The sequence below is a fragment of the Lepidochelys olivacea genome, assembly GCF_965140295.1.
Source record: "Lepidochelys olivacea isolate rLepOli2 genome assembly, chromosome: 3".
NCBI classification, from domain to species: domain Eukaryota; kingdom Metazoa; phylum Chordata; order Testudines; family Cheloniidae; genus Lepidochelys; species Lepidochelys olivacea.
Window position 1 is genome coordinate 139,578,771 of NC_140413.1, and position 23,595 is coordinate 139,602,365.

The 23,595-nt window shown below is 40.9% G+C and overlaps 1 protein-coding gene across 9 annotated transcripts in view; it reads right to left on the bottom strand.

The window, feature by feature from the left end:
- The window catches only part of RGS7 (regulator of G protein signaling 7), a 429,679-nt gene extending 416,598 nt beyond the window's left edge, over positions 1–13,081 (bottom strand). For all 9 annotated transcript variants that reach the window (XM_084622895.1, XM_084622894.1, XM_084622893.1 and 6 more), the window contains exons 1-2: positions 12,846–13,081; positions 11,771–11,897 (exon numbers count right to left, since the gene is read on the bottom strand). In XM_084622895.1, coding sequence (XP_084479021.1) covers positions 11,771–11,848 — 78 coding nt within the window. In that variant the 5' untranslated portion in view covers positions 11,849–11,897; positions 12,846–13,081. The remainder of the gene's footprint in view (positions 1–11,770; positions 11,898–12,845) is intronic.
- Positions 13,082–23,595: the final 10,514 nt, after the last annotated feature.

The window sequence follows — 23,595 nt, forward strand, 5'->3', positions numbered from 1 at the left end:
CCATGAGTCAGAAACTGTTTGTAGTGTCCTCAAGAAGGCTCCCTGGTGGGAGATTAGCATCTTCTAAGACCTATTGTTCTCCCTAATGGCCCTTCCCAGCCAGCCATCTAGACTGATTGCATTCTGCCTAGTGGGCGTTCCCCAGGTGTAAATGTATTTGTAATACAGACATAGTCAATATTCCTAACTTCAGATACGAATAGGATAATCATATTCAGTAAATCATAACCTTTTCTATTATATCTCACATGATCTATCTTGCATAAAATAGATCATAATTACACCATAATCATATCATAACAATATCTCTCTGAAGAATATGGGGCTTAGTGTCACAGCTGGCATTAGTGCAGATCAGTACTTAACTTGTGCCAGGGCACCTCTGGGCTTGCTGCATCAGTTATGAATGTAAAAAAATTGCTTGCGCCCCAGCACCTAATTACATCAGCACCCAGCACCTCTTTCATTACAAATTAAGCAGTGGTACAGACAAAGCATTATGTTGCTTTTTCCTGCTGCACATGTGTGGGAGAAAGGCATCTAGCTCTCCTGGAAACCAAAATGAAGCATTACTCAAAGTGGAAATGTATATGATCTTGCTGTGTTCTTCAAGACACAGAAGCCAGGATCTGAGCATCTAGTTTAACTTAGTTAAATACAAAAGATCCCATTGTTTAATAACAGAGGTACTGCATGATTTTTCAAAGGTGCTGAGCACCTCTTGTTCCCATTTGACTTCAATGGGTTTTGTGGTTGCTTGGCAACTCTGAAAACACACACACACACACACACAAAATTTCAAATCTAGTAATCTACTGTGAGTGTGTGAGAGAGTGGGTGGGTGAGTTGTATTGCTCACAGCATTTTAATTGTTTTTAATTAAATTACTGCATTCATAATAACTTAGAATTTTTATAGTGCTTCATATGCTCCAGCCATTGTATAGATACTAACCAAGGAATTCTCATAGCACCCCTGAGAGATAGGTGGATTGGGAGTCTAATTAAACACCTTTACAGATGAGGAAGCCAAGACAAAAAGGCAAAATAATTTGTTACGTGCCACACAGTAAGTGAGTGGCATAGCCAGGGTTGGAATGAAGAACACCTCATGACTCCAAGTCTCATTCTCATTCCTCCAGACCACACTGCCTCTATGTACCTGCATGACAAAATTTGTGGAAAATTACTAAAAATCAGGGATTTTGTAGCACAGCCACCCAATCTTATATTTCTTACACTATTTTTCCCCCTTTTCAGAAGGAACAGGGCAAGGATTTAAAAAGATAAAATAGAAGGGTTTTTAAAAAAAAAAAAAAACAGCTTCAGAGGAAGCCTAGTTTTGAATCTTGTTTTTATTGTAAATTCACATTCTAATTACTGGTGTCCATTCCAGTTCAAATGTGTGTGAGTGGCTTCTAATGACAAATTAAGAGGTGCCATGAGTTTGGCCCACATGGAAGACACATTGCATTCTATCTTGGAGATTTCTAGGAGTTTGGGTGAATAAGAAGCAATAAAATGAATCATTTTTATGAACTATTTCAAGTCCCTATCTTTCAAAGGAAATGAGCTAAATCATTTTTTCGTTCTGATAATACAGTATATCAAAGACAAATCTATACAACGGAAAAATATGAGAGATTTTCCCCCAGAAGCCACAGAACCTAATCTTCCAAAATGGAATCTCCAAGCACCAGGAATTTCAGATTTGTTTTTAACAGTCATGAATATCATTTACTATGGAGAAATAAATACGATCAGGAGGAGATGTACTATGTGGAAGACGAACTGCAATAGCATTGAATGATATCATCATTCTAAGGGATATTAATTGTCTGAGATGGAGATTTTATTATCTAGGCGAAATGCACAAAAAAGCAAACATTTATTTTCATGATTATTAAATTAAGGCTAATTATGAATCATTAACAATCAGCATGCAAGAAAATTGGGTTTTGCCAGGCTAATATTCCAAGTACCAAAAAGAAAAAAAAAATACAATCCAGACTTCAATTAGCTGAGGTCACATTGCTTATTTAAATATCTGATCAAATAAGGATTTAAATAAATGAAATAAAATGAACACAGCGAAACACACTAAACTAGAGTCCCCATCCTGCAAAGTGTGACAGGAAAGCAGACACTTAATATATACTGCAGGACTCTGCTGGCACAGGACTACTTGCCAGTGGCACTCTTTGCAGGCTTGTGCCATAAAAGAAAGAAAACATAAGCATGCAGGTTATTAAAAACCACAAAGAACAGAGGAATACATTTTCTTCTCGGGTAATATTTACTTTGGGTTAAATTGGACCCTCTCTGAGCTGAGTATGGAGGGGTCCTCCACATGCTATGTGTCTTCCTCATTTCATTCCCACCCACATGCACACACACTTTAGAACCAGTGGAGAGCTCGCCACAGGGGTGCCATTTAGAAAAGGGGGAGATTTGGGGGCATAGGTGAAAAGAAGGGGCCAAAATCAAGGGAAGGGATAGCAATGGTATAGAGAAGTTCCCACTCTACCTGTGGTACTTATGTAGCCGCATCACCATAGTATCTGAGCGCCTCACAGTGTCTAACTTATTTATTCTCACAGCCCTGCGAAGGTAAAGCAGTGCTGTTATCCCCATTGTATAGATGGGGCACTGAGGCACACACAGACTAAAGGCCAGATTTTCAAACGTGTTTAGGCACCAAGTGGGATTTTCAAAAGTGCCTAGAAGTTAAGGTGTTTTGTAAACCCCACTAGATGCCTAGCTGCATCTTTGGGTGCCTAAAATGCTTTGAAACTCGGTCCTTAAGGCACTGGCCTGAGGTCATACAGGAAATCCACGGGGGGAGTAGAACCCAGATTTTTCAGAGCTAGATCCCTATCCAGCAGATCAGCCTACTGCTCTGCGGCATGCTGCAAAAAAAGAGGATCTGATAGATGGGAGCAAAACCAAGGCGGACAGTTCTCTGAGACTCCAGCAAACGGTCCCAGGAGGTTGGGACGGATGTCATGGATGGCAGCATGAAAAGCAGCACAGAGACCAGGAACGATGGAGAATGAGAGTCAAATGAGAAGAGATCACTTAACTCCCAAAGGGTGGCAGGTTCTGCTCCATGCTGGGCTGTAGAGCAATGGCTGTTGTGCAATTAACTGAAAACCATTTTGTTTTGTCATATTTTGTTCCGAGTTTGAGAAAAGGAATCAAAGAGTGTCATACAAGTATCAGATGTGTTTATGCCTCAAATTCCTAGGGTTTCAGCTGTATCCAGGCCAATTCCAGAACAAAGAACAGATTGCATCCAGAGTCCATGAAGTTGACTATTATTGTCATGATTTGTATTATTCACTGGGCACCATCTGTGTGCACAGCACTGTTCAGAATATGCCAGAAAATGTAGTCCCTGAGCCAATGTGTATAAGATGTGTACTCTGGATAAGATGGCTCAGATATTTAAGTATGAAGTATATAGTTATTGACCATGTTCTCACTTGTTCAATGTGATGTTAGTATCTATGAGTGGAGGCGCTGATGGCAATAGAAATTTTACTGGATTAAGGACTAGAAGATTTGACCCTCCAACTTTCCTTCAAGAGGAAGAGCTTCCCAGAACTCCTGTGCCTGTTTATTTTCTGTTCCTGCCTGCAGTGGCTCTGATATACCTCAGAAGTCTCAATTTTTTTCTCAACTTTAAAATGGAATTGTCTTGGTGTTTGGTTTTAAATATTCTCCTGTGAGAACTGCAACTCAGTCACTCTAGTTTTGTGTTTAAGAGCCTTCTGGAAAGTAACTAGCCTTTAAATAGAAGTAAAAAGCACTGCTGCCAACTCTCCTGATTTAGTAATGCCTGCTCTCTCAGCATCCCCAGACAGTTTTTAGTACCTTGCAAGACCAGCCTTGATGTCTCTTCTCTTCCATACTCAGCATTCTCTTCTCTTTCAAGCAGCAGAAATTGATTGGTTAGGTCTGGGGATAATGGTATGTGCCTCTTCGGTAATGTTTTGTGAGATCCACAAATGAAAAGTGCTAGGTATTATCATTATACATTGCTGTAATGTTATCCTTCTCCAGCATTTGGGTTGAAAACAGATATATTGAAATGTAATGCAATAAGTATATTTTACTGACTTTTTTTTAATGTCCTCTGTAGATTTTTGTTGTTTAAAGTTTGGGTTTGCAGGGTAGAATTTGGGAACTCTTTATTTTAAAGAAAATGTTTTTTATGCTCTGATTTGATGGGGGATGGTGTTGGGTTCTCCTTAATCCATTATTAAACACCTTTTTAATTCATTTAACATTGTTAAACTGAAAAAATATATTTTAACAGGTTGTATTTATTTGTGAACTTTGAATTTGCAGTCTTACAGACGTCCTCTTTTGCTTTGCTGAGAATCCCTCAATTTTTATATCATAAGACATATATTGAACATTGGCATTTCAAAAAACATGCTGTAAATTTAAAATCATAATAAAAAAGTGACTATACCACACGTCACTATCAATAGAATGGTTGTTTCCATAGTAACTAATGTAGAGTGCTTCAAAAGGGAAAAAGCAAAGAGACTAAAAGTGACAATGTACAATCCACACAGGCGTATAAAGTATTAAACTGCATGTATGTGATATAAGAAAGAAGTGTCATGGTTGCGTGGCATGCTGTAACATTTTTCTACTTGTTTCAGTCACTGGCAAGTAATGCTGTAATTTCAAGCTTACAGCACTGGGGGGGGGGGGAAGGGGAAGATGCCTATCACTTGGTGGCATTAGGTTTCAATTCTCCCCGCCCAGCAAGGATTATCAGCTAACAGAACCACCACACTTACTTTTGGGGCCCAACATACATGCAGGACCTTTCCCTATAGGTGTGTCATGGGGTCCACTCACCGCTGGAGTGCTGCTTCCTGGTTGGTCTGGGGATTAGCTGGTTCCAGGTCTGACACCCCTTTCTGTCAGTTCCTTCCCCTATAGGCTCTCTATCTTCATGACTTAGCCCTCCAGAGAGGTCACTATAGTCCTCCCCTTCTGGGCTATCAAAGTCCTCCATACAAAAATGACAATCTTCCCTTCACTGCCCTGACCATGCCACACCTCCAATGTCTGGTAGAGGACAGGCCCATGTTCCAGGTTCCAGATCAGGGACCCTATCTCTAGCAACAGTGGCCTCCTTTCTGGCAGACTATGTTGCCCTTTTCCTGGACTCCTTCCTACTTCTCAGCTCTACCTTCTGCCTGTCCCCATCTCTGGGTTTACCAGCCCAAACTCCCTCCTCCTTGGGAGGACCCCAAGTACACATACCTTCTCCCAGGAAGTGACTGTAAACTATCTCCCCTGCAAACCCTTCTACCACCAATTCCTGTCTTTATAAACCTCATCCAGCTCTTCCCCTTGCTGGACTTCATCAGCAATTAGGCCTTAGCATGCCCTTACTTTCCTCCAGGTGCATCCTATAGGTTAATTGGCCTAATTTACCCGTGCAGGCCTTGTGTGGGGTGGACACCACATCACATGGTGCTATTCCTCTTAAGGTGGAGGTAGAAGCTGATGACTGGCAACCAGACCACATAAGCCACAACAGTGGACCAAACAATGGTTTAGGCAGTAACACCTCCTAGCAGGCAAACAGCTCTATCAAGAACTTTCTGTGAGACTACAGTTTAAAGGAAGAAAGCCAGCCAATGCCTCAGTGCAGCCAGAAGAAATTCCTTCCACCTGTTGAAGACAGAAGAAATGGAGTCTTGCAGCTAGTAATCCAATTGTATAGTATTAGTGACATAGCTCAAAGCTTTTTTCCCTGTCTCCACCTCCTGGAAGGAAATATACATTATGGTGGCATGACCAGTAATACATAAATAAAAGTATAAGTTGGCCCTACTCATGGACCTACAAGCACCCCCATTCAAATCCTCCCACTGTCATCAGAAATGTCTTTAGCTTTTATACATACATCAGCTATGGATCTAAAGTTATAAGGAATTCATGTTGAAAAAAATAAGTTACAGAAACTGAAAAAAAATCAGCCTTTTTTGTCCCCAAAATAACTATTTCCAATTTTCAGTGGCTCAGCTTTAGTGTGCCTGTAGCAATATTACCTTGGGCTGTGATCACAGTGTGTCTGACCAAGCAGAGAGATCTAATGACCGAGTTAATACTTTCATGGATCCTTATTCAACAATAAGAGAACCACTTACTCAGTCATCATAACAGTTACCCATAGTACCTCAGTCTTTCTTGGTATTTGCATCTTCCATGAAAATATTAACTGGGCCTTCAGACCTTTCTGTGTGGTCAGGTATAATGTGATCATAGCCCATGGGGATACTGCTACATGCAAATTAAAAATGAGCCACTGAAAATTGGAAATAGTTATTTTGGGGACAAAAAGGCCAACTTTTTTCAGTTCTTGTAACTTAATTTTTGCACCAGGAGTTCCCTATAATAATTTTAAAACCATAGCTGACACGGATGAATATATAACAGTTAAAGATGTTTCTGATGACTCTGGAAGGATTTGAGTGGAGTGCTCTCAGGTCCATGAGTAGGTTCAATTTATATTTTCATTTATGTATCAGTGGTAGTGCCGGCATAATATAGGCATATTCGGAAGTACACAGTGCCAGACGAATTCTTCTCCTATTGAAGTCAATGTTAAGTCTCCTATAGGCCATTGCTTAACATTTTTAAAATTCTATCCTTCATGTCCTTCCCAAATATGAAGACTGCAGTCAGGCTAACTTCCACAGGGTAACTTTTTTCCTTAAGTGAATACTTGAGAATACCCACGCATTACCAATACAATTTTATTTGACTGCCACTTCATTTATTTTGAGGGAGGAGCTTTGAAATGGTGTGGGGGGGGCACTAAAGAGAGTTATCACCATTTCCACGGCTTAGATTGTAGAGGAACAATGATAATAGGAATGGCAAGACCCCATTCCTGTAAATATCACACTTCTATGAGTAGTGTCAAATTATAGTGGAGTGGCAGATAAACTTATAATACAAGTCTAGCTTTTGCTATATGTGGGTACCAGCAAGTATGACCTTTGATTACTGGAACAGAAATAGAACCAAGAACATGTTAGTCTCAAACACTATGAAAATATGATTACCTACATGAAAAGCTATTTTAATATTTAGGGCAGGGAGAGAGGTGGTAACTCAAAATCTCAGTCAACAAGAATATAATTAATTACTCCAACAAAGGTAGTCCTGATATCACAAAAAGGGCCAAAGCTGGATTGGAATATCTGAAACAGGTGATAATAAAGCAAGTAAACTTGTAAATTAGAGTTCATAATCCCCCATAGGGGGATTCAACTTGTTCAACTTAGACTCATTTAAAACAGAACAGGAGAGTGATCAGTTAGAATCCCATGGCTTTTTTCAACTCAAGGAAATACAGCATGGGGTAGTGGTCCTAAAATTAGAAGTTTTCCCAACAATAAATTCTATCCTCTCCACATCACAAATTGAAGAAAGAAAACAACCTCAAGTTCTGAAAATTTAAACTCATAAGATACAAAAAAAGCCAATATTAGTAGTTCTCTACAATCCAACTTCTAGCCACAATGGAAAGTGTTGCTGAAATCAAAGATTTCTATATGATGTTCAAACACTAATGGTTCCAGTGTTCTTACACCTTCTAATTCGGCTTTTAATTGCTGACTGACATAGACTCAGTAGGAAAGGAAATAAAAGTAATACTTTCAAAATGTTCATATTTGTCTGAAGCTAATACCAGGAAATTTTAGGACTCTTCCTAAGGTATGTTGGCACCACCTATGTGTCATATTTCATTATTTTATAATGAGGCAAGCATCTAAAAAAAGTAATGCAGGTGACATTCTATTAAAAGAAAAAAAGTAAAAGAGTTTTCAGAGGTGGCATGATACTGATATAAGGAACTATTTATTTGTGCTAGTGCCTTTTGCAATACAGATTTAAACAAGTCATTTATGCACTAAATATTTAACTCAAATATTTTATCTGAGTTTTCTATAAAAAATCATCTAAATGTGCAGTACACTTTCTGTGGATATGAACATGGGACACTGGAAGAAGGGACCTAAATCGAGATTGTTTCATTTTATACTACTATGTTTTCTTCATCTTCCTTTTCTAGACAAACCAATCATCTTTCTCAACTTCCTTATCTTGGTAACTAACCAGAAACTAACTATGGGTGAGAGATGAGCTTGTTTACTGTAATCTTTGTGGTTCTGTCAGGGCTTGGCATCTCTGAAAATTAACACTGGATCTATAAACCCTGTGACCTTCAAAAACGGTCAGATCCAGACCTTGGAATTCAGACTCTCTCTATGATGGACCAAACTTCAATACTAAATCCAAATACGCCTAAACTTCATAAAAATGCAGATTCATATCAGATCTCAGATCCAAACATTGTGACTCAGGATCATCTCAAATCATCCAATTCTTCAAGTTTTCTGGTCCTTTCATGACTTGACTAGACCAGGATTTAGGAAGACCTGGGCTGTGACTCTAGGCAGTCCAGCCTGTATTTAATTAGACTGGAGCTAGAGAGACAGTGAGAATGACAGGGTTATGTTTGTGCTCAGCATCCTCAATAAAGAATTTGCTTTGTATTCACTACAGTCAAGGCCTGTCTCTTACCTATCACAACAAATATTACATGTTTCCTCTTTTTCTCATGGGTACAAATATCAGATTGCCATCCCACACAATCATGCTGCATAAATATCATATCGTTACAAACAGTTCAACCCAGTCACATTGAAGCCATGGCATTCAAAATGTAAAAAGATTTTGAATTCTAAATATTCCATCCAAGAGACAACCACCCCAAAAGTACATAACTTTTTCAAGTAACTTCTAATTAATTTAGACAATGTAAGTTTCAAGTAACTTCTAATTAATATCTAATCTAATAAGTAAGTTTCAAGTAACTTCTAATTAATTTAGAAAAAAAAATTTCTAATTAATTTGGCAGGCCCGTACTCTAGTTACTCATCACAGTTCATTCATCCCTAATACAATGGCAAAATGCAGCGAAATTTACTAGTCATTGCAGCGTCTTCTTAGAAAATGGAGGAGCATTATGTTTTGAAATTTATTACAAAATTCCTGTGATGTAGCAGCCACTATTAAACCATCATATTTGAAGACTTCAAAAGCAGCTGGTAATATCTGAGGTCAAATGACTTATGCTTTAAAAACCTCTTTTCATAGTCTAAACCCAGAAGTCTTCTATATTTGTTGACGGTAGTATCATATTTGCATCCTGTCATATACACCTATGTACTTTTAAAATACATAAAATACCAGATCTTATTTTGTTTCCTGTTTCCTAGAACATTGCTTAGAAGTTTTCACCCGAGACTGTGACACCTGTCAGTACAATCTATGGTATGATAGGTCAAGAGGAGTAGTTAAAGGAATCAAAGAAAGCAGGCATAGACTCATAGACTGTAAAGCCAGTAGGGACCATCACGATCACCTAGTCTGACATCTTCCATATTGCAGGCCACAGAACCTCACCCACCCATTCTTGTAATAGACCCATAACCTTTGGCTGAGTTACTGAAGTCATCATATCATGATTTCAAGACTTAAAATTACAGAGAATTCACCATTTATAGTAGCTTAAACCTTCAAGTGACCTGGAACCCACACTACAGAGGAAAGTGAAAAACCCCTAGGGTCTCTGCCAACCTGACCCAGAGTAAAATTCTTTCCCAACCTCAAAAATAACATGACAGATTATATTGCATAAGATTAAGATATGTGAAAAGTGTCCTACTATACAACTCTGTTTAAAAAAATACCATAGAAAAACTAGGTAAATAAACACTGTGTTTGTACTTTCCTATACATGTTACATATGTCCGGAAATTACACTTCAGCAATGAGATAGATATTTTTTTAAAAAAAGAAAAGAATCAGTTTAGCGGGTTTTAAAAAAGGTGTATCTGAGTACAGCACCTTTAGAGCAACAACTGTGATGCCCACGTACTTTTAATATCTCCTAGGCAATAGTTATACCATCCAGTATACAATGAAACTTGCTCTTGCTCTTAAGTATATATAAACTTGCTCTTAAGTATATATAAAATGTAATGAAATATTATGTTTTTGAGGGAACTGAATCAAATCAACTAGGTGCAATAAAATTTTAGGAAATATCATATTATGATAACCATTCTGCCCATGTTTGTTTACTATATAAATATACATAAGTGCATAGACAAAATTTTTGTACACAATTGTAAAGTTAATGGAAAGGTGGTCCAGTGACATTACACACACACACATGCAAAGTTTTCCAAACTTGTGTGCATCAAATTCCTAAAATTAAATTTAGTCAAGTAAATAAAAGTAGCCTGATTTTCAGAGGTGCTGGGCATTCCCAAATCCCACTGAAGTCAGCAGTACCTTTGAAAATAAGAAAGCATGTACTATATATCAATTTGAGACTAACAAAATATTTAAAATCTCTGGAAAGAACAGTCTATTACCACAATATCTGATGACACATCAATTACTCTCACTATTGAAGAAGCACTGTCATTAATCAGAGAATGTTTTTATTGCAGTCAATATGTGTGTGTGTGGGGGGGGGAGTGTCAACTCCTATAAGACAAAATAAGGGTTGATTTTTCTATTTTAAATAACCACAAACTAATTGCAACTCCCTAAATTCTGGGAGTAAACAGGTAGTTAAAACATTCTGCATCCAAGTTTGTGTGAAAGATTCTCTTTCACCACTACCACAATTTAAGAATTTTCTCATTTAATTATAATGTAGCTGTATTTATTTAAAGATGTCAAATTCAAAGGTAAAGACAACTTTATCCTCTTCGTTTAAACAATCTGTTTCCACACTAACCTATCTCAAATTCCCCAAGCAACTGTTCTAATTGAAGTACAGTAGCCAAATAAATCCCATTATTTAGGTCAATGTCTGGGAGTTTGTTTATTGATGTTGTTGTTAAAACATTTATCATGTTGGGAAATCTATTTGCAGAGAGAATCCTTGGAATATAAATTTTAAAAATGCTATTGATTGCAAAACAAAAAAAATCTACACAATTATTTTCCTCAAATTTCCTGTGCAATTAACACTTTAATTGCAATGTAAATAATTGGCTAATTAATCATAACACGTTTGTTATTTGAAAACTAAAATATAAAGTATATAATATTTTTACTCATTTTACAGTCAAATGATTTTAGAAGGGAATAGTCTAACTCAATCTTAAAATGCTTTATCATCACATATCAGCTGTACCAAGCACCTGGAAATAGCAGGTGAAATAAACTAAATATTGCAGCTCTGCCATCTGATACATAAAATGAGCCGAACATAAATGAATGTTTAAAGCATTCATTATAGAATAAACGTTCTTGAACACTTTGCAAAGTTGGCATATGTATCTGTGTTTTAAAATCGAGAGCAAGAGATTAGGTCATTTCTTAAAATAAAAGACAACAGATAAACGGACTGGGATATCGAGCTAACATTTCACACGCTCATACTGTTGCTATTTAAGTAGTGTAAAGTATACATCATGTATACAAATTTTCCAATAATATTCGAACAGTAAAGGACTGATATCTCTGGTGTTCTGAAACCATGTTGTACTCCTACAAATGGAGCATCAGAGCAGCAGCTTGTAACAAGACAACTGGAGGCAAAATGTTAACATAGTTACATTTTCTGGGGGGAAAAAATCAGGAGCGAAAGTTTCCTAATGTCATTTGCCCAGCTGTTTCAGAGAAATTAAAAAGCCTCCTACCTTTCTGTACACCAGCATGTTTGGGGATTCATCAGCCACCCCGTTGCTGCTCTGCCCATAATTATTTCCTTGCGCCATGTCCCAATGCTATGGTCCTCTGGCAAAGGTTGCGCTGAGCAATTGGCCACTGTGAAAGGTAAGAGCGATCTCTGTGAGATACAGCTGCAGCAGGTCTCCTTCCCCCTACTGACGGTGATGAATAGAGCTGACTTACTCCCATCACTTTACCATCATCCGTTTCTCCGCCCGACATTTACGCTGGGGCAAAACAGCTAATTCCCCGTTTACTGCCATTACCCCCTTGTAAATACTGAATGAGTGTAATGTACTAACTCAGTTTCCACTTTAATGAATTGTCACTTCACACCGCTCCGCTGACCCCCCCCCCCCCGCCTCCCCGCTGAGCACACTCTGGTAGAGGCATCTCCCTACCCAACGCTCCCTCCCCGCCCCCGAATACTGGGCACCGCATCGTTCCCATCGCCTGTGTCCCGGTGCCAGGGACTGCCCAGTAGCCGGCTGCCCGCCCCGCTGTTCAGCCGGCGGTTCGCCCCGCACCCCGCGCCCCAGCAGCCGCCCCGGGGCACCTCCCGCTGCAGCGCTTCCCCCGGCCCGTGCGGCGCTCACCCCCCTGCACAAAGAGCCGTGCCAGCCCCTGGAGTGGGGGGAGCCCCCCGGCCCCCCACGATGCCGGCTCCGTCGCCTCCTCCCCCCGCCTCCACGGGCGGAGGGCGCCGGCTGCTGCAGAGGGCTAGCCGGGCTCTGAGCAGCCAGCCCCACAGCCCGCTGCGGGGGGAGGGTTCACCGCGCCCCCCCCCGCCCCCCGCCAGCCCCGGGGGGCTCCGCTCTCCTGCCGGCCCGGCGCCTCCAGGCAGCCCCGCGGCACGTTCGGGCTGGCGCGGCCGGCGGCTCTGCCCTGCGGCAAGAAGCCCGCGCCTGGGCTTTCAGCACCGCGGACAGCAGCCCCGGAAGCCCTCAGCCGCCGGGGCTGGCCGGCACCTCACCCGCGCCGCTCTGGGGGGGGGGGGAGAGGCGAACTCCCCCCCCTACCCCGCTCCCCGCCCTGACTATTTACCTCCCCGGGCCAAGGTCACTGGCTGCACGGCGGCAGCGGCTCCTCTCCTCCGCCTCCCCCCGGCGCGCGCCGCGCGGTCCGTGTCAGCCGGCAGCGGAGGGCGGGATGCGAGGATCGGTCATCACACAAACAATGCGCACCCGGGCGGCTGCCGCTGCCGCTGCCGCTGCCGCCGCGGAGGCTGCGACTTCCCCCGCCGCCTTGCACAAGCGGCCGCGGCTCCCCTCCCTGGAACGGAGCCGCCTCGTCACGTGAGGCAATGGAACGTCAAAGGTGCTGCGGCTGCAGCGCCAGGCGCCTGGCAATCCCGCCCGCTCTCCGGCTGCTGCGCTCAGCCCTTCCTCCCCGCCCCCGCGGGAGGCAGCCAAGGAGCTGCAGCTGCCTGCAGGTTTGGCAGCAAGTTGCCAACGGGCTTAGGCAACGCGGGAGGGCTGGCCAAGAATAGAATATGGGCTAATGGGATGGATGATTGAGCGGGGCAGCAGTGGGGGAAAGTGCCACATCCGCTCTCTTCCTCCAGCATACGGCCCTGACTGATCACCCACTGCGCCCGGGCTTGTGCCTGTTTTTAGGGAGTGAGGCCAGCGTTTTAAAACTTGGGTCATAGAGAGCCACTTTCATGGCGAAAGGGCCTACTTTTCAGAAATGGTGAAGCTGCTGCAGCTCTCATTGACTCCCCCGGAGACTGGGAATGATCAGCGCCTCTGGAGGGGAATTACACCCCTTATTTAGGGAGCTGGATTTTAGGCATCCAAATTTGCTAAGCTAAAATTTTCTAACAGAAAATATTGGTAATAGCAGCAGGAGGAGTAAGCCATCTTTTAGGGTGAAGAGATTTTCCTGTGGCATGCTGCCTCTTGAGGAGCGTGCTTTGGGACAATCATAGCAATTGGAGCTGGAAGAGACCCCTGTATATAATTACAGACTCTCTCTCAGCAGTGGGAAGGAGAGGATAATGACTTTGTCCTTCCAGACATGTCCTGATTGAGATGCTCTTCCTTGCACAGCAAACAGCCAATCAGCAGCTGACCGGGAAATAAAGTTGTTTATTTGTTAAATGCCTACAACGGTGGTGTCACTTGCTGTGCAAAACACAAAATAAGACAGTCCCTGCCTCAAAGAGCTTACAAGCGAACTGATAGAGGAAGCCTGCTCTCTGTTGCTGTGAAGGTAGAAGAGCAGAGATGTCTCAAAGAAGGAGTCCAGCTTGTGAAGGAGTCCAGGCCTATTGTCCACCACATATACCAGCACCCTCCCATAACAGATCATGAATGGGAAAAAAACTGGTTAAGAAATTACTTAAACAAGTTAGATGTCTTCAAGTCAGCAGGGCCTGATGAAATAGATCATAGAAACTTAAGGCTGAAGAGATCTCAGTGTCATTAGCAATTATCTTTGAGAACTCCTGGAAGACAGGAGAGATTCCAGAGGACTGGAAAGGGGCAAATATAGGACCCAACTATAAAAAAAGATTAAGAACCCAGGGAATAATACATGAGCTAGCTCAACTTCTGTACACAGAAGGATATTGGCGCAAATAAACAATTTGTAAGTACCTAGATGAAAATAAGGTGATAAGTAACAGTCAGCATGGATTTGTCAAGAAAAAATCATGTCAAACCAACCTATGACAGGGTAACAAGCTTTGTGGATAGGGGAGCTTCTCATAAACAAACTAGAGAAATATAGCTTTGACAAACCTTCTATAAAGTGGGTACACAACTGGTTGCAAAAGCATATTCAGTTGTTATCAATGATTCACAATCAAGCTGGAAGGGCATATCAAGTGGGGTCCAGTTCTATTCAATATCTTCATAAATGATTTTAATAATGGCATAGAGAGTACACTCATAAAGTCTGATGATGATGATGCCAAGCTGGGAGGGTTTGCAAGTACTTTGGTGGATAGGATTAGAATTCAAAATGATCTTAACAAAGTGAAGAAATGATTTGAAATTGAATAAAGACAAATGGAAAGTACTATACATAGGAAGGAATAATCAATTGCACAAATACAAAATGGGAAAAGACAGCCTACAAAGCAGTCCTGCAGAAAAGGATCTGGGAGTTATAGAGGATCACAAACTAAATATGAGTCCAAAATGTAATAGCATTGCAAAAAAACCCAAACATTATTTGGGGAGGTATTAGCTGGAGTGTTGTAAGCAAGACATGAGAAGTAATTCTTTCTCTCTATTCAGCACTGCTAAGGCCTCAACTGGAATATTGTGTCCAGTTCTGTGCACCACACTTCAGGAAAGATGTGGACAAATTGGAGAAAGTCCCCAGAGGAGAGCAACAAAAATGATTAAAAGGACTAGAAAACATGACCTCCAAGGAAAGTTTGAAAAAATTGGGTTTGTTTAGGCTGGAGAAAAGAAGACCGAGTGGGAATATGATAATAGTCTTCAAGCATATAAAGGGTATTAAGAGGAGGGTGATACATTGTTCTCCTTAGCTCCCGAAGACAGGACAAGAAGTGATGGGCTTAAACTGCAGCCAGGGAGATTTATTTTGGCCATTAAGAATATTTTCCTAACTGTGAGGGTAGCTGAGCACCTGTGGAATCCCTGACATTGGACGATTATAAGAACAAGTTAAACAAACACCTGCCAGGGAAGGTCTAGATAAAACTTAGTTCTGCCTCAGGGCAGGAGACTGGACCAGATGACCTATTGAGGTCCCTTCCAGTCATACATTTCTATGATTTCTCTGCGTAGAGGAAGGTACAGGCAAGGGGAAGTCTGGTGTTATGATGTGCATTATGGGGGACGGAGACCAAACTGAGAGGTTCTGGGTACCCAGAACTGAGATGGAGGCAAGCGGTGGAGTCAACGTACTGTGTTAGAGGAGAAACCACCACATTAAGAACTTCTAAAGGGATAGAACCAGTTTTGGAAGGAAGAGTTGAATTGAGTGCTTCTGAGAGGGACAGAGTTAAGTTAGAGGAGATCAGAGAGCCAAACTGAAGATGTTGGGTGGCAGTGGCAGCTGAGGGGCTCTTTAGGAAAGTTGAGGGTGGTTTCAAAAGGACAAAGGCAAGTCTGCAGATTCAGAGGTACATGGAGAGTGAGGACCATTAAAGTCCTCTGGGGTTGGCAGAGGTGACTTGGGTGTCATCTCCCTGGAGCATAGTAGCGTCTTGCTTTTTGAGGGGGGGCGCATCTAGGAGAGTCTTTTAGCAGGACAAAGACAAGTTGCGGTTTTTGTGGGAACAGAGGCAAGTAGAAAGGGAAATGGGCTGAAGCAGAGATGAGGAGGAATAGAAGTTAGAGTGGGGTCTCTGGAACAGAGACTGGGGGAGAGGATGGAGAGATCTGATAGATGAGTGGGAATGTTCTGGCGGGAAAGCAGAAGTTGAGGTGACCAAAGTGAAAATGAAGGTCAACAGGGACAGAATTGAAAGGGGGAGATGTTGAGGGATAGAGGAGGGGAGGTTAATGTCAGAGCGATCATGCTTCATGGTGGGGATAAGAAGCAGCAACAGAAAATGGAATTCTTAGGCTGAGGAGCAGAAAGAGAGGGAGAACAACATGATGGGGCAGAGGGAAAGAGAAAAGAGGTATCAGACGGAGGGATTTGAATGTGGCAATAGTTTGGTGCTTTGAGATGGGAGGGAGAAGCATAAGGAAAGCAAAGAAGAGGAGCAAGAATAAGATTTTGGTGAGTGTATGAAAGGGAAGGAAAGAAGAAAAGAGGTGAAAAAGAGTGAAAATACTGGGTGTGGAAAATGTGAAACTGAAGAGTGGGCAAAGGGGCTGAAGATATTCTTGCTTCCTGCTAAGAATGCACATGGAGTGCACTAGATATGGTCCCCAAGTCATGACATTTGGATCCAAATTTGAACCTCCAAAAGTTCAGGTTTGTTCAGACTCAGTGATTCAGTCCAGTCATTAGAGACAGAAATAAACCACATTTCCTAAAGTATGCATCTGGGGTTCCAAACTAAGCATCACCTCTTGAATGGAGAGTACTAAAGAGCTCAGATAGCTCAGTGATAGGGTTTTATATTGCACTAGATAGATACAGTGGAAGAACATAGTTCTTAAGGTGTATTAAGAACACAAATCACCTAACCTGCTGGGGAGCATCAAAAACAGCACAAACTCAAACACTTATTGTATCAGATTGCATTTTAACAGCTTTTATGAGGGGGCTATAAATGGCAATGGCACAAAGTACCTTTTTAAATGCAATTTTATCTTTTGTAAAACCTCACAGGAAAATATTAAAGATTCACATATATTCCTTCCTTCCAATTACTCAGATAATGAACAGAGAATGCATTTTAATAATAGTATGAATTAGAATGGCATGGAAGAAAATACCAGTGGGTTTCCAATATTGTTATATTATATTACTTTCTTACAGTAATGTCATCTTGTTGATTTAAGTGAGAGAACCAACAAGAAGAAAGCCAATTTGTTCTGGAATCCTTATAGTATGGATGAAGTAGTTTATATTTAGGCTTGGCAGAATTTGATTTTTTTTTAATTGTGACAGATATCAATGTTTATTTTTAAGCATATTTCTATTTTATCAATTTAAATTTTCACAGTTGCAGTAAATTATGAGGGACTCAGACAAGTGGGGGGTCCTGAATAATTTGATGATAGTAGATGTTGAGATTCAAAAAGTTGAAAGCTTTATGACCAATAAAACAAATTGTCTACCTGACATATCAAAATATAAAAAGTAAATATTAATAAATCAAACTCTAATAAGTTCTCAAGCAGCATTTTTTTACTTCACCTATCTGTAAACATCAGGTATCGTCATCAATAGAATTTTTTTTTCAGTTTGTGTATGTACAGTGAAATCAATGTCTACCAACATTTACTGATAAAAATCTAATCCTTCCAAGCTTATCTATATTTTAAGATGTGTCTCTGATGTATCCATTTCCTATTAACTATTCCAATTTCAAATTCTGGCAGAGTTGTACTTCTTTGGGATAGTGGAATACTCTGCTAAGGAGAGGACTAATTTATTCTACAACCCATCCAATTTTTCCATTGTTCTGACAGCCACATCAAAGTAGCAAGCAAGATTGAAGGTGAAGCCTTCCCAATTGCAGTATGTGATTTTATCCACACAGATCCTAAAACATTGTTTATGCTTTTTTTTATATTGTTTTGACTAACCTCACAAGTCAAGCAAGGGATAAGTCATGTTAAATCAGTTCAGTGAGGAGTGTATATTGCATTTTCTTTTAACGTGGAAATTTTCTTCCATCTTAAAATTTTGCAGACCTCTTATGGGAGCTTTGCATATGTAAGAACTGCAGGACAAGACCACAAATGGACGATAGATAAGAATCCCCAAGAGATAGATCTGGCATTTAAAGTTTTGATTCAGGTGCATTTTCTTCATTTCTTGCTTACTTTTTCCAACATTACAATGAAGAAGTTCCCACTTCTGCAGGGACTGAACAAGAAAGAATACAGTAAAGAAATGTCATGGGGCATAGATCAGTGTTCACATCACACTCTCCATCAGTACCCGGCCAGGGCTGTGGAACCTAATGATCCAACCAACAGACCAAATTTGGTGATGAATCCTGGTCACATGCCACCTGAGGCACGTTGCACATACCCTAAGAACAAGATCACATTACTGTTATGGAACTGATAATGGACTGGGCTACTTCCATGTTGCTAGGTGAACTAAGCCCAATTTTGATTATTTCTGTTAGAATATATAGTAGGTAAACACATTCTAATACAAGGAGAAATATCTGCTTGGAAGTTTTACATACTGCCGAATTTTCCCTATAGAAGTTTGGGTTGGAAGAGGACTTAAGTTGGGAGTTAGCTGGAGTGGGAAATATTTGAGTTAGTGTGCAGGGACCCAAGGGGGAAACCTGAGGGCCCTGGGGTCCAGAAAGAAGGACCTGAAGACAGACAAATTAGCAACCAGAGTTACACCATTTTGAATATGGGACTTTGATAACCAGAAAGAGGGAGAAATGGTAGGTGACCTGGCTGGAGGGCTAAGTCATCAGAAGAGGAAGGGAATGTCTAGACGGGGCACTTGAGAGGTGGAAACTCTGCTTAATCACACCCAGGCACTCTCGCTGTGGGGAGCCTGAAACAATGCACCAGTTAGATTCTAAGATCTGAGACTACACTATAGCTCAGATTAAATGGCTGGCAAGAGAAATGAGGAATTTGTGAAATAGTACTTTGGCAATAATTGTCATGAAATCATAAAAAAAAAGGCTGGGGGAAGGAATGTTAAAACAAAACAAAAACAAATCTAGATCCTTCAAGAAGTAGGGCACTGAAGGCTTTGAGATACAAGACAAGTTTTAAGTCTTTTTCTATTGTAGAATTTACCTCCAGGTTAGTGGAATATCAAGCCAAGAGATAACAAAAGAATGAGCCAGGGTTTTAGTAGTGGGGTCTGAGCCTGCGAGAGCATTAGGTATGTTATAGAGAAAACACAATGATTTGGTAAGAATGTGTATATAGTGGGAAACAGAGAGAGAGAGAGACAGAAGAAAGCAAACTGAGGTTGTAAACTTCAGTGTAACAAGGTAAAACTATTTCCCCATGTTTATTCCCCCCCCACACACACACACATACTCTGTTCCTCACACGTTCTTGTCAACTGCTAGAAATGGCCCACCTTGATTATCACTACAAAAGGTCCCTCCCCCGCCCCCGGCTGCCCGCTCTCCTGCTGGTAATAGATCACCTTACCTGATCACTCTTGTTACAGTGTGTATGGTAACACCCATTGTTTCATGTTCTCTGTGTATATAAATCTCCCCACTGTATTTTCCACTGCATGCATCCGATGAAGTGAGCTGTAGCTCACGAAAGCTTATGCTCTAATAAATTTGTTAGTCTCTAAGGTGCCACAAGTACTCCTTTTCTTTTAACAGAAGATAATGCAGTTGTCAATGGTGAGGAAAATCAGAGAATTCTGGAAGATGAAGAATTTGACAAGTTCACTGTGAGAAATTGATGAGATGATTAAGGTGGTACGTTGGAAAGAAAACTAGATGCAGGGTTGGACTGAGGAAAGAGCTTAAAGTGTGCTTGGTGTCTGAAAGAAGAACCAGAAGAGAATGAACAATGGAGAGCAGTAGAGGAAAGTTCTGTAAGTCAGACCAAGGGAATAAAACCAAATTGGAGACTAGTCTTAAAAAAAAGAAAAGAAAAAAAGAAAGTTAAAGTACGTAATTGAGAGGAAAAGGAATGTAAATCCCCGCTGTCTTTAAATTAATTTGCATGATCAGGTTCTTAGGTATAAGTGGAGGGAGTAAGGCTGAAGTCAAATGGGAAGAGTTGCTGGGGTTTTAAAGTGTAGGAATTGATCTGTGAAGATATTTATTTAGAAAGAATAAACCTGAGCTGCAAACACCAGGACAAACTCACAGTGGTGGAAGTCAGTGTAGCTCACAGGATTTCCTCTAGAGGTTCTCAGAGTGAGACCAGCAACAGGGAAAGCAAAGACCAGGGACGTATGGGCTCATCTGGAAGTCAGAGAGAGGAACTGAAAAGTCAAAATCTAGAAAGGAGCAAAGTTGAAAGGTGCCCATGGAGTCAGAGAAATATCTAATGTGACTTTGTGCACATTTTAACCTATATAACCACAATACTGTTTTACTCTCACCCTTGTTCGTCCTTCTTTCCTATCATTGTTACATTCACTTGTCTAATGACACTAAGATGTTTGGGCTGAGTTCACATCTAAGTGTGCATTTGTAGAGTGCCTAACAGGAGGTTCCCAATCCAGAATGCGGCCTTTGAAAGCTAATATAAAAATATTTAATTTCATATAATTATTATAACATAGTACCATCTAGTGCCCATCTATCAAATGGCAGAACTGAGTCCTGGGTATGTAACTAGGCCTTGCTGAGAAATGTCCACGACCAAGTTTTAAAAAAAATATGTGTGTAGCTATTTATAAGCTACTAAAATAAAAATCCTATAGGCACCGGCTAATATTTTAGCACTACAGTAAAGTCCCACACCCTTTGTGTCACATTCACAATGGCCCTTCCCTCTGCCTAGCGTGCCCCAGAGGCTTGGGGTAGACAGGGGCAGGTTCCGCTGCTCTTAGGATGCTGCTGCAATAATTTGTATGCAGGTGATGGATTCAACAGCATATTTACTCAGCAAAATGCTACAGAGGTCCCACTCTATCTTATCAGGAAAAGGATAAAATCATAGGCATGAACAACTTGTAGATTCTATTGTGTTAATGTCTAATGTTTTCTGCTGTATTCTACAAATGTTAACATCCTGGTTTTTACCCTTCCATTACCAAAATGCAGCCATCATAATGTAAGCAGAGCAGCTGCACACCACCTCTAACCCAGCACAGCAAAAAACTGTCTCAAACCAAAACAGCAGAAACAAAGGTCAAAAGCTGACATGCCACCTTCAAGCCCTAATTGGGACCATTTTTAAATGTTAATATTAACTATGAGCACATGTGACATCTTTCCCCCCTATTTTAAAAAAGAAAGGAAATTAAATGCTAAAACCCCTAAGTGAATACAATATTAAGGCCCTGATTCAGGAAGGGAACTTAAGCATGTGCTTCAATCCAACTGAAAATTTAACATGAACTTAAGCATATATTTAAGTGCCAGAATCAGAACCTAAAATAGAAAATAAAAATGCGCAATCTGGAAGTGCAAGAGTTGAGGTTCCCACAGCAACATTAATTTGGCCATGCTGCACATTCTTGTATATCTTCTGAGATACATTTGTAACAAACAATATAATTAAGCTATACACTGAACCAGATGAAAATAGGAATAGTATCCATATGCAATGTGGCTGAGTTAATATTGCTGTAGGTACCTTAACATTTCTTCTTCCTGGTGGTTTCTGATTTTAACTGGACAGCTTTCATACTTGTAGGATTTGCATTTGTTTTATGATCATGTGTCTTGTCCAACCCCATACACTTCTTCTATAACCACAGCTATATTCCCCAATTGTGTGTATCATGACCATGCAATACTGGTTCCCTTTTTGGAATCATTATTATGAACTGTTGCAAGCCTCGTATTTTTAGGGAAGCCTGAGGGGAAGTGTTTTTTTCATTTCCATAAGCAGCCTGCTGTACTGGGAATGAAGTGATAGTTTCTCTTTTTTTGTTGATTTAATATCTGTCTCTTATTTACTTTTCAATTCTTTCCCCATTTCTTTAGGGCTGGTCACGATTACCAAAGAAACATCTTCATTGTGGATCCTGCAGTGCTCTCTCACACCTAGTTATGATGCCAGCAGCATGAGTCAGTTACGGGTTGCTGAGAAACTACTCTCTTTCCTGTGTTGTTTTCCCTCATTAGGAACATGCCAGCTTCAGAAAGCGAAAGGCTAACTGACCTGAAAAGACTCATTCCTTGTGTGGTGAAGTCAAAGTCCAACCTGTTCAGTGGGGTCTGAATTCCAACCTTCAGCTACAGAGCGTTCCAGTATCAACATGTCAGCAAGCATTTCATTTCTCTACTGGCAGTCTCCCCTCTCGCCCCCGCCTCTTTCCCATACTACATCTACATTTAAATGAAAGAGAAATGCTTCAAATGAGGGAGGATAATATAACAGCCCAGCTTCTTCCCAGAGTCTGTGCGGGGGAGGGAATCAAGACACTTACCTCAGTGACTATCATTCTCCTTTTCAGTTTTTATGTGCTCCTAGAGAATGTGCTGTACACATTACACAGTGTTTCTAACACATCTGGTTGGGGGCCTTGGTGAGTAATGACCAAGAAGGATAAAATAAAGGCTGCCACGAGCTGTTACAAATTGCCAGAGATCTAGACATGGTTAAAGGGCAAAATTCCCCCTGAAGAACTAAAAACCAAACGTGAACCACTACTTTCTAAATAAAATGGCTTGGACGTGAGCAATGCGTGCCTTAGATGTACCCCAACTAAATGCATACTGTCCTTGAATAATAGATGCCAGAGACTGAATTACTGGCCAACACACAACACTTAAAAATAAATAACCTAGCATCTCTTCTCTTATCGACTGCTTTTGACCCTGGTGCTTTAGCATTATTAATAGAAACATTATTATAAACTTTTGAAACCAATATAAAGTTGGAGAGAAAAAAAATAGCCAATAAACACTGAGACAGGACATGAAATGCAAGTGCAGTGGTCACCCTTAAAAGCTTTTCTGTGGTGGCCTAGGTGACTAAATGGCATTACCTCAGTATTTGCATTATTCCTAATACCAGGAGAATACAGAAGTAACAGAATCTCATTACCAAAGGTAAATGCACAATTTTTTTAAAAAATGACAACCCACTGAAGAAATGAGGGAGGCAAAAAATGTTTAACTGGTGTATTGTCAAAAATAAGGGACTAATTAGGTCTGTCCAACATTGGTCTGATGTGGGGCGGGGGGAGGGGGAGAAGGAAGACGATACCAGGAGAATTTGTACTTAAATAGAATGGTGGTGGTTACTGAAGATAAAATTATGATGGGGAGGTGGTTCTAAGTGCATCTGTAGTTTGGATGGCTCAGTGCTTGACATATACAGGACGAATGAGGAAAGGCTGACCAGCACTTTACTCCATGTCTCAGAGGGCATGTGACTGGGGTGGAGATGTGGCCCTGGTTAGTTCCACCCACACGCTGTGCATCAGCTTCTGTCTGTAGTACACCACAGTTTATGCTCCATATTCAAGCCAAAGAACTTCCCTTGTGTAGGGGCAAGGTTGCGGAAGATTGGCGAGGAGCTAAGTGGTGGACTGAGTATATGACTGGATG